The following is a 12,625-nucleotide window of genomic DNA, read 5'->3' as shown; positions in this document are numbered from 1 at the left end:
TTTCTCCTCATCTCTGTCCTAAATGGTCTACCCCATATTTTTAAGCTGTGTCCTCTGGTTCGGCACTCACCCATCAGCGGAAACATGTTTCCTGCCTCCAGAGTGTCCAATGCTTTTATAAACTTATACGTCTCAATCATATCCCCTCTCAGTCTTCTAAACTCAAGGGTATACAAGCCCAGTCGCTCCAGTCTTTCAGTGTAAGGTAATCCCGCCATTCCAGGAATTGACCTCATGAACCTACGCTGCACTCCCTCAATAGCCAGAATGTCTTTCCTCAAATTTGGAGACCAGAACTGCACACAGTACTCCAGGTGTAGTCTCACCAGGGCCCTGTACAGCTGCAGAAAGAACCTCTTTGCTTCTATACTCAATCTCTCTTATTATGAAGGCCAGCATGCTATTAGCCTTCTTCACTACCAGCTGCACCTGCATGCTTACCTTCATTGACTGGTGTACAAGAACACCCAGATCTCTCTGTACTGCCCCTTTACCTAAATTGATTCCACTGAGGTAGTAATCTGCCTTCCTGTTCTTGCCACAAAAGTGGATAACCATACATTTATCCACATTAAACCGCATTTGCCATGCATCTGACCACTCACCTAACCTGGCCAGGTCACCCTGTAATCTCCTAACATCCTCATCACATTTCACCCTGCCACCCAGCTTAGTATCATCAGCAAATCTGCGAATGTTATTACTAATTCCATCTTCTATATCATTAACATATATTGTAAAAAAGCTGCGGTCCCAGTACTGATCCCTGTGGTACCCCACTGGTCACTGCCTGCCATTCCGAAATGGAGCCGTTTATCACTACTCTTTGTTTCCTACCAGCCAACCAACTTTCAATCCAAGTTAGTACTTTGCCCCCAATACCAAGCGCCCTAATGCTACCACTGACCAATTCCTTCACTTACACATCTTTGGGCTGTGGGAGGAAACCAGAGCACCCAGTGAAAACCCACACAGACACAAGGAAAACGTGCAAACTCCACATAGACAGTCACTCAAGGCTGGAATTGAACCTGGGTCCCTGGCACCGAGGCAGCAGCGGTAACCACTGAACCACCTACCACTCTAGATTTTATAAAACCTAATATTGTTATGACACAGAGGGACAAGCAAATCAACTCAGTCTTCCTAACTTTGTATTTGTGACACTAAATGTAAAGCCTCCAAAGACTGTCAAATTTGACCCCAATGTTTCCTAACCAGATTTTTTTTTAATAACTACAGACTGAATAATCAATTGTAGCCACCAGTTTTGTAGCTTAAACAAGAGACTTAGCAATACACTAACTTTATTAGAGCAAAATTAAACAATCTATTTGACGTCTATGATTTCAACCCAATAACCTTTGTTTTCAGCCCCCATTCACAAAAGAGGAACAGAGTTAAGGGATAGAAGAAAATAGAACTGTCCAGGTTATTTAAGCAGTTTTGAAAATGTGTTGTAACACAGCATTTGATTATTGCTTTATTGATTTTCTGAAGACTATCAAGGCGAACTTTTCAGTTCACAGCAGAATCAGTGATACTTACAATTTAGTTTCTATTCTCAGCTTCCAACAGCTGATAATCAGAAGTTGGTAGGAAGCTTTCAAACCTTCATGCTGCAAGATCAACATCCAAACCCCTCCTATCAGAAACAGTCCAAAACACCATTTCAGATTCTCAGTTCCTCCCTCTGCTTAACCATAATTTCATTTTCAGGACTTGCTGGTACCAGTCCCCAAGTACACTGGACTCAGCACCAATCTCTACAGAATAATACTGGCCATAGCCTCCAGTCCAAGAAATAACTCTGTCTCCTACCATCAAGCCAACTGTACATAAGCCTTTTTTTTTTGGGACTAAGCTCTCTTTCTTTTTTGTCATCAAAGGGTGCTTTTGCCCGAAGCGTCGATTTCGAAGCTCCTTGGATGCTGCCTGAACTGCTGTGCTCTTCCAGCACCACTAATCCAGAATTAGGTTTCCAGCATCTGCAGTCATTGTTTTTACCTCGGTCCCAAATCTTGTCATCCTTATCCTTCACTTTCATAGGAACATACTGGCCCTGAACTCCCATCATCTGGCTTTAAAATAAAAGATTCCCACAGGTCAGGTGTGGATTTATCCTCAAACAGTTCCCCTCCAGTCCACATTCCCCATGATCCTGTTGAAGACCATGGTAGTGAGTCTTCCCCAAATTTAATTATTTTAACCAAGAATTATTCTTGTCCTTAACTTAATGTGCCCTAAAACTTTCAGAATTTTAGTTAGCGTTTTGAAGGTGTTCACCCACTGAACCTTCAATCATCTGGTGGGCTCATTCCCCAATTCCAGGTCTAGTTTGGCCATTTCCTCATTTGATTATTTACATATTGCTATTCTGGACATACCCAACAAATTCCCCCTCATCAAAGCCCCTAGTACTAAGCGTGTCCCAGTCAATATAGTCATGGTTTGGAGATTCCGGTGTTGGACTGGGCTGTACAAAGTTAAAAATCACAACACCAGGTTATAGTCCAATAGGTTTAATTGAAAGCACTAGCTTTTGGAGCATTGCCTGACAACCACCTGATGAAGGAGCAGCGCTCAGAAAGCTAGTGCTTCCAATTAAACCTGCAGGACTATAACCTGGTGTTGAGAGATTTTTAACCCAGTCAATATAGAGGAAGTCAAAAATCACCCATCACAACAACCTGTTGCTTTTACATTTTTCCATATTGTCCACATTTCAGTTCCACCGGCTGTTGGGAGGCCTGCAGTACAAACCCTTCAAAGCGACTGCACCCTTCTTATTGGTGCCCTTCTAATTTAGGTGCAACCTGCCCTTCCAATCCTTCTTGTACAGGTCCCCCCCTTACCCTAAAAGGCATCCAAATATCCAAAGTTCTCTCTTCCTACACCAGCTCTTTAACCACATGTTTAACTGTACTATCTTTCTATTTCTGGCCTCACTGGCATATGGCAGAAAGTAATCCCAAGATTACAACCCGAGAGGTCTCGTTTTTCAACTTCAACCCAACTCCCTTCACAGGACGTCACCTCCCTATGTCATTAGCACCAACATGGAAATCAACCTTTGACTGTTCACCCTTTAGAATATCCTGTGCCCATTCAAATCTCGACCCTGGCACCGAGGAGGCAACACACCATTCAGGAATCTAGCACATGGCCACAGAAACAGCAATCTGTGTCCCTAGCTATGGAATCCCCCAGTTCTACTGCTTGCCTACACTTGAATTCTACCTGCTGCACAATGGTGCCAGCGTGGTGCCATCAACCCGGTGCTGCTTTCCCTTGAGGGGCCATTCTTCCCCCAAGAATATTAAAACTGGCATTCCTGTTTAAGGGGGAAATGGCCACTGGGGACTACTGTGCTCATTTATCTTCATGTTGGTGACCCCACTCTTTCGTCTGCATAGCCCTTACTGGTGGCGTGATCTGGTTGCTAAACATGCTATCCACAACATTCTCAGCCTCATGGATTCTTCATAGTGAGTCCATGTGCAGCTCCAGGTGCTCCATGTGGCAAATTAGAAGCTACAGCAGAACTCACTTCCTGAATACATTGTCACCATGGAGATTTCCCACAGAAGGAGCATTGCATGAGAGCAAGTTCTCCTATCACTGCAAACCTCGTCAACTACAAACAATCCAGGATCTAATAACACTACCTAATCTACAAGTCATTAAAGTCCGGTCTTTCACTCCTGCTCTCTATTCCTAGTAGACTACAACAACAAAAAGTACTTCATTTCTCTCCAGGCACTACTCACTCATCACCTGCCCTTTCCCTATATCCATACATACCATTTCTACCCAAGAAATTCCCACAACTTCTGAATAACTCAACTGGCTCCACCATACACCCAACCTACTCAGTTTTTTTTTTCTCACATCATCCCTTGCTTCGTTTTCAAATCAATTTAAATCTATGCCCTCTTGCTCAATTATTTTATGAGCAGTAGCAGCTTCTCCCTATCTACTTTGTCCAGTCTGCTCATGCCATTTGAACACTTCTATTAAATCTCAGTCTGTGGATTCCAAGAACAGTCCCAACTTCTATAATCTATCCTGAGCTACACTTTCATTGCTCTAATCAGATTTGCTTTAAACCAATTTGCATACCTTTCAAGTAATAATTCAAAATCCTGATTCTTAATTTGATGCCTACTTCCTCCTAATGTCTAAGCAGAAACACATTCATACTGCCTATGCTACTGGTACTTTTGTGGACCTACATGGAATTTATTTAAGTTGGAGCAATTAATTCATCCATCTTGTTATGAATGGGGCATATATTCGAAGAAAAAACCTTTCTTTCTGTTCATCATTTCTCCTATATTTAATCTGGTTACTGGTGCACTGTTCACATACTCTCTTAGTGCCACACTGCTTAACATGACCATATCATTATCCTGTAATCTTACTTTGTTCTTTTTCTTTGACTTTCCAAAACATCCTTTGCATGAACTCCCACCTGTGGCCCACATTTAAAGTGCTTTTCTACAGACCTAGACATTCAATTGTCCTGAACACAAAGTTTTATGAACTGTAAAGTTATTTAAACTTTTGTGCTTCCATCTGTCAGGCACCCTTGCTCAAATATCCTCCAAACAAAATAACCCAAAACTCCATATTACCGTAGCCAATAGTTAGGCAAAGGTGCATTTAGCAGAAAGTGCTGCACCTTCAGATTTGAGCCTTTCAGTAAAGGAATTTCACTCATTTGAGGTGGTGTACTAATGTTACTAATAATTGGAAGCCACTATAGCCATTCTTGTCCTGTAAAAAAATGGCCCTTTGGGATAAGTAGTGCCAGATTAACAACATCTGCACATCAACAACACAGTCCTGCCTAATCAGACAGGTATCAGTAACAAATTAGATTACTGATTAGATTAGATTACTTAGATTATATTACTTAGTGTGGAAATAGATCCTTCGGCCCAACAAGTCCACACCGACCCTCCGAAGAGCAACCCACCCATACCCATTTCCTTACATTTACCCCTTCACCAAACACAATGGGCAATTTAGCATGGCCATACCACCTAACCTGCACATCTTTGGACTGTGGGAGGAAACTGGAGCACCCGGAGGAAACCCATGCAGACATGGGGAGAATGTGCAAACTCAACACAGACAGTTGCCCGAGGCGGGAATTGAACCCGGGTCTCTGGCACTGTGAACCACTGTGCCACCGTGCTACAAAGCTACACAAAATGCGACAAAAATGAAAAGAAAATTACTTAACAGTTGACAAATGCAATGAATTGTACCGATTTTCTGTATATTAGTTACCTTCATTGGAATCCTCAGCACCTTCTTTGTGTTTCTGACAGAGGATCCTGTCAAGAAAAGGATTTTAAAAAGTACAGATCAACATTTCAACTCATTGAATCATGAAACAATGGCCCAAGGAACAAATCTGAAAGAACAAGCAATGTGCTGTACATACAGATATATGCCCTGTGACGCATCTTCCTTGATCTGGGCTTTATCAAGCTTTGCACAATAATAATGATATGTTCTACGACAAGTTTTCACATCACATCCAATAGTTGCTCCTGGGCGGTGACAGCAAGAGCAGCTCTGCAGAAGGAAAGACACTTATAAACTTTCAACTAGTTATTCAATTGAAAATAACAATGAATTTGATTGGATTACCAAATGGCCAATGGTTTCCCGTTTGTACTGCTATCCAAAATGAGGGAGACTTTCATCAGGCTTCTTCAATCAACTCAAAATAACATTTTAATTATAAAACAAAATGCTGAAACAGAAACAAGGTGGTGGTGGTCATTTGGTCCTTCAAGTTTGCTCTATCATTCAATAGGACCAGTGCTGACACTTTAACTCTAAAACCCTCTCTCGAATGGATGTGAGTTTGCTCACTGAGCTGGAAGGTTCGGTTGCAGACGTTTCGTCATCATTCTAGGTAACATAATTGGTGAAGCGCTGGTGTTATGTCCCGCTTTCTATTCATGTGTTTAGGCTTCTTGGAGTGTTTGGTGATGTAATTTCCTATTCTTTTTCTCAAATGATGAGAAATGGGATCCAAATCAAATGTGTTTGTTAATACAATTCCGTTGGAATGCCATGCTTCTAGGAATTCACATGCACGTCTGTTTGGCTTGCCCTAGGATGGACATGTTGTCCCAGTCAAAGTGGAGTCCTTCCTCATCTGTACGTAAAGATACAGTGATAGAGGGTCATGCCTTTTTCTGGCTAATTGATGTTCATGTATCCTGGTAGCTAGTTTTCTGCCAATTTACTATTGTACTATTTGTTACAGTCCTTACAAGGTATTTTGTAAAAGACATTCATTTTGGGTGAAATTTCGTGCCAGAAAACTACTCACTAACACTATAAACCATGAATGGACAGACACAGTATACCGAGCCATAGGCATTAGACAGCTGCAAACACAAAAGAAAACAAACCAGACCTGCAGAAAAAATAGACAAACTCACAAAAGGAACACAGACAACACAGAAGCCAGGATAAAAATAAACTCATCAGGCTGGCCTCTAACAGATACTGAAAAAGAGAGGGGCACGGTACATTGGTGAGACCGAGCAGAGGCTACGACAACAGATGAATTGACACCGCACAACAAATCAACAGACAGGAATGTTCTCCCCCAGTCGGAGAGCATTTCAGCCGTCCGGGACATTCGACCTCGGACCTTCGGATGACCATTCTCCAACGTGGACTTCGGGACAGGCAACAACACAAAGTGGCCAAACAGAGGCTAATATCCAAGTTCAGTACCCATGGGGATGGTCTCAACCAGGACCTTGGGATACACATACACACAGAAAGACTGACATTCTTACAAACACAAACACACACGCTCTCTCTCATACACACACACACCTTCTCAGACTTATAGCCCTTTACACTCACGCACACACACATACACACCCACCCTACACCTTCTTTGTATCCTCTCCAAAGCCTCTGTATTTTCCTACAGTAGGATGACCAGAACTAGACACAATATTCCAAGTGTGGTCTCACCAGGAACTTGTAGAGCTGCAGCAAAACCTCACAGCTCTTAAACTCGATGCCCCTGTTAAATAAAAGACAAAACACCATATGCTTTCTTAACAATCCTATCCACTTGGGTGCAACTTTGAGGGATCTATGCACTTGAATACCAAGATCCCCCTGTTCCTCCATATTGCCAAGAATCCTGTCTTTAATCCTATATTCAGCATTCAATTTCGACTTTCCAAAATGCATCACTTTGCATTTATCCAGCTTGAACTCCATCTGCCATTTCTCAGCCCAGCTCTGCATCCTGTCAATGTCGCACTGCAGCCTGCAATAGTCCTCGGTACTATCAACAGCACCTCCAATCTTTTTGTCATCGACAAATTTACTAAAAAGTTCTGGAATTTACATATGAAAGAACTGAAACCAACATGCCCATTCCAAAAGATGACAGACTTAAACAATCCAGGTCTTTTTCAATACACTATTTCAGTCACATCACACTGTAAACTTTTGCCATAAATTCTGTGGTGCTACGACTTTATACACCACAACCAAGGAGCAGTGCTCTGAAAACTAGTGCTTCCAAATAAACCTGTTTGGACTATAAACCTCTCACTGAGATTTTTTAAGATTGTGTACACCCAATCCAACACCAGCACCTCCAAATCATGACTGAAAAAAAATCTTAGAGGACTAAATTACAACTTCAGAGACATGAACAAAAAGGATTTCTTAGCAGCACTAAAAGCAACACTGAAAGACAACGAACTCAGAGGAAACCCAGCAAGCCATCAGACAGACAGTTGCATCAATATTAAGCAGGAAAAAAGGAGGAAACACACAAGAAAGGAAAGCACTAAAAGGACTCAAAGACAAAAATATGGTAATCCTAACTGCAGACAAAGGACGCTTGACAGTCATTTTAAACAAATCAGATGACTATTAGAAAGCAAATGCACTGCTTGTAGATACCGATACTTACCAACAGGTGGGTGATAGACCCAACTCCACAACTAGAGAACCGAATCACAGCCTTACTCACAAAACGTAAATCTAGATAAGTAAACAAAACAGACTTCCAAAAAAAAATGAAACCGGACAGGTCCAACACACCACACTTTTAAGGACTACCCAATAAATCCACAAAACAGGAGCCGCCCTGAGATCCAGTCTCTACCTGGAACATCAACGTACAGGCTAACCAAGGAACTCCACAAAAGCCTTAAACACGTAGAGAATTCACGCCACTCCATTCACTGCACTCAAGAAATCCTGAACACCAAAGACACCAAGATAGAAGAGGATGAAATAATGGTCTCCTTTGATCGAACATATGGTCACACCCATCAACATGAACTTTGCTAAAGAAACACTGACTACACTATCAGAAGAACCAAAGATACAAACACCAGACACCACCAACTTCATCAGCAAAGACAACATTATGAAACTAGTACACCTATGCCTCACCACCCAGTTCACTTTCAACAAGACCCACAACCAAATCATTCATTCCTGTAGAAGGGCTCATGCCCGAAACGTCGATTCTCCTGCTCCTCGGATGCTGCCTGACCTGCTGCGCTTTTCCAGCAACACATTTTCAGCCACAACCAAATCAACAGAACACCCATGTGATCACCGATATCAGGGTTCCTAGGAGAAGCAGTAATGCAGAAACTTGAACAAACAGCTCTCCCAACCATCCAATCCAAATTTTGGGTCTGCAATGTGGATGGCATCTTTGTCATCATTAAACGAAACAAATTAGAGAAAACCTTCAGGACCATTAATAATATCCTTGCTGGCATAAAATTCACAAAAAAAACCATCAAATTGCCATTCCGAGATGTCACAGTAGAGTGAACAGTCAGTGGGGAACTTCAAACCAGCATCTACAGGAAAACACCACATACTAACAAATACTGAACCACAGAAGCAATCATCCCACTAGAACATTATTTTAATGAGCCACCACACGTTGCAGCACAGAGGAATGACAAACAGAAAAAAAATCACCCACACAGCATTTTCAAGAAGAATCGGTACCTAATGAACACAGTCTGCCAGTTTCTCAGCATCAAACCCAAACGCAGACAAAATGCGCCCAAAACCCTATCCACTTTACCTTAGACCAAAGTGATCTCTGAAATGACTATCAGACTACTCAGACCCTATGGCATCATGATAGCCCACAAATCCACCAACACACTAAAACAGCAGCTAATGAACTTGAAAGACCCTATACAGACAAGCAAAACTAATGTCATTTACAAAATACCTTGCAAGGACTGTAACAAACACTACATTGGTCAAACAGGCAGAACACTAGCCACCAAGATATATGATCATGAACTAGCCACAAAAAGACATGACCTACTATCACTAGTACCCTTACATTCGGACGAGGAAGGACGCCACTTTGACTGGAACAACGCATTCATCCTAGGATAAGCCAAACAGAGACACACATGAGAATTCCTAGAAGCATGGCATTCCAACTGGAACTAACAGCAAACATTGATTTGGACCCCATTTATCATCCTCTGAGAAATGACATCGCCAAACACCCAAGGAAACTTAAACATAAATAGAAAGCAATACATAACATCAGCGCTTCAATTATGTTCTCATGCATGGTGACGAAACATCTGAAACTGAACCTTCTAGCTCAGCGAGTAAATTCACATCCAGAACCTCAACCGGAGCTACAAAGCTTTTCAAAACTTGCTAGCCCCTTTTTGAATAGATCAGTGACTTTGGCCTTCATTGCCTTCCGTGGTGGAGGATTCCATACATTCACTAGACTGAGGGAAGATTCACCAATCAGGAGAAACATCCTTTTTGCAATCATTCTGCCCAATCTTGTAATATGTCCTCTGATTAAAGGAGAGCATATAGAAACGGACTTGGAGCAGGTTCGGGCAATTCCAACCTTCAAACCTGGTCCACTATTCAACATGAGGATTGCTGATTTATATCTCAATGCCAAATTGCTTCTTTCTATTCATACACTTGAAGCCTCAATCTTTTTTTGAATAAATAGAATAACCTAGCTCCATCTTTCCATTGTAGGAAGTTTCTTCATCTCAATCTTAAATGACTTAGCCTGCATTCTGAAATGATGGCTCCTGGTTCTAGACTCCGTAACCATATGTTCTCTTATCACATCTTTTATATGAGGGGGGAGGGGAGTCAGTCAAGAATTAGAGGATATAGGTTTAGGATGAGAGGGAAAAGATGTAAATGGGATCTAAGGGGCAACTTTTTCATGCAGAAGATGGTGCCTGCAAGGAATGGGCTGCCAGAGGAAGTGGTGCAGGCTACACAATTAGTTAAAAGGCATCTGGATGGGTATATGAATAGGAAGGGTTTAGAGGGATATGGGCCAAGTGCCGGCAAACGGGACTAGATTAAGTTAGGATATCTGGCCCTGAAGGTGCTGGGTATTTGGTTCGACGGGGCTGGGGCGTGCGCCAAGTCTTGGTGGGGTAGTGTATCAAAAAAGTGAGGCAGAAACTGGGCAGATGGAAGCTACGGTCGCTCTCCAGCGCGGGTAAAAACCTGGTCATCAGGTGTCAGTATTGTTATATGTGGCACAGGTCTGGCCTATTCCCAGAACCTGTACCGTCGCAGTCACCCGAGCAATCTTCCATTTTGTATGGAGAGCAAAGATGGCCAGGGTCCGAAGCGAGTTGATATACAAAGCTCTGGGCAACGGGGGAAAAAAAACACACCCAATGCCACGCTCACCCTGATGGCCACCTTTGTGTGTGGCTGCATCAAGCTGTGCATGGATCCCCGGTACGCAAACACAAAGTGTCACTACGTACTGAGGTAGTGTCAATACATACTGAGGTACTGACGTACTGTCACCGGTATTGCGAAGGATGGGCCTGGCCTTACTGCCGCGGAACGCTCAAAGTAGTTGGACCGTTCTGTATCACCTGTCCTTCGTAGAGATATTTATGAAGAAAAACACCTTTGACCACAAGTCCATCAGGAAGTGGTCAGCACGTAGTGTCCTTGAGGCCCTTCGGGAAAAGGAGAGGGTGGATCCTGTCGAGCAGTTCCCTGGGCAGACCGTCAAAGTTATTTGGCAGAATGCCTCATCGCCAGAACTTTCCAACAAGCCCCAAGACATGGCTTGGCTGGTGGTGAGAAGGGCTCTGCCTGTGAGATCTTTTATGCAGGCCCGCACTCTCGGCCGCACCGCACACTGCCCTCGAAGCGGCAGCGAGACTGTCACACACCTCCTTCTGGAATGTGCCTATGCAAAGGAAGTCTGGAGAGGGATGCAGTGGTGTTTGTCGAGGTTCGTCCCGAGCAGCTCCGTGACACGGGACTCCGTGCTCTACGGTCTGTTCCCCAGGACGCACACCGAGACAAACATTAACTGTGCCTGGCGGATCATCAACTCGGTTAAAGACGCTCTTTGGTCTGTCAGAAATCTGTTGATCTTCCAGCTGAAGGAGCTGACCCTGACTGAGTGTTGCGGACTGGCACATTCCAAGGTCCAGGACTGTGTGTTGAGGGATGCGCTGAAGCTTAGGGCAGCTGCCGCCAAGGCGCGGTGGGGAAAGACCACCGTGTAACATCTGCCTGTCAAAGAACAGGGGGCCCCACACAGTAAGTGGGCTCCACTGACTCCTCAGCTAAATATATGCATTGTAAACGTACAGACCTGTATATGTGAATGATTACTCAATCTCTGCTTGCAAAGAAATGGAATGTTTATGTATGTATGGCATGACCAATTGTACAGATCAAAATATTTTTATGATGAAAGTATATTTTTGAAATAAAAAAAATCTGGTCAGCATGGACAAGTTGGACTGAAGGGGTCTCATTCCATGTTGTACATCTTTATGACTCTATGATTAGAACAGAGACTGTAGGGAGGATGAGCAAACTGACCATAGCATGATTTTTAAAAAATGAATTCACAAGATGAGGGAATCGCTGCCTAGGCCAGCATTTTCTGACCATCCTTAATCATCCAGAGGGCAGTTTTGAGTTAACCACATTGCTGTAGGCCATGGAGGCCAGCCCAGGTAAAGATGGCAGTTTGCGAACCAGATGGTATTCTTTTCTATGCCTCTCAGTTTTGAGTACCTCAGTCAAATTGCCCCCATCTGACCTCTTCTGCTCCAAGGAAAATAAATGTGCCGCGAGAAAAGCACAGCAGGTCAGGCTTCATCTGAGGAGGGGAGTCGACCTTTCAGGAATTCTGATGAAACGTCAACTCTCCTGCTCCTCAGATGCTGCCTGACCTGCTGTGCTTTTCCAGCGGCACACTTCTGGACTCTGATCTCCAGCCCTCACTTTTTACAAGGAAAATAAACCCACCCATCCAGTCTCTCCTCATAACTAAGAGTTTTCATTCCAGGTAACGTCCTGGTGCATCTCCTCAGCAACCTCCCCAGTGCAATCACATCCTTCTGATAGTGTGGCAACCAGAACTGCACACAGTATTCCATCTGTGGCCAAACTAATGGTTTATGAAGTTGTAACAAGACTCTCTTGCTCCTATGTTCTGTGCTCCAGCTAATGAAAGCAAGCATCCTGTGTGCCTTCATCATCACCCTGTCTATCAATGCTGACACATTCAAGGATCTGCGTACTTGTA

At 43.3% G+C, this 12,625-nt stretch overlaps 1 protein-coding gene across 6 annotated transcripts in view; it reads right to left on the bottom strand.

Annotated features, from left to right (window-relative positions):
- phf6 (PHD finger protein 6) overlaps window positions 1–12,625 on the bottom strand; it is a 69,569-nt gene that overhangs the window by 19,020 nt on the left and 37,924 nt on the right. For all 6 annotated transcript variants that reach the window (XM_043714340.1, XM_043714339.1, XM_043714344.1 and 3 more), the window contains 2 exons: window positions 5,456–5,589; window positions 5,299–5,345 (listed from right to left, as the gene is read on the bottom strand). In XM_043714340.1, coding sequence (XP_043570275.1) covers window positions 5,299–5,345; window positions 5,456–5,589 — 181 coding nt within the window. The remainder of the gene's footprint in view (window positions 1–5,298; window positions 5,346–5,455; window positions 5,590–12,625) is intronic.

The sequence above is a fragment of the Chiloscyllium plagiosum genome, chromosome 24 (assembly GCF_004010195.1).
Source record: "Chiloscyllium plagiosum isolate BGI_BamShark_2017 chromosome 24, ASM401019v2, whole genome shotgun sequence".
Lineage (NCBI taxonomy): Eukaryota > Metazoa > Chordata > Chondrichthyes > Orectolobiformes > Hemiscylliidae > Chiloscyllium > Chiloscyllium plagiosum.
The sequence above is the reverse complement of the archived record's forward strand: the minus strand, read 5'-3'. Positions and strand labels throughout refer to the sequence as shown.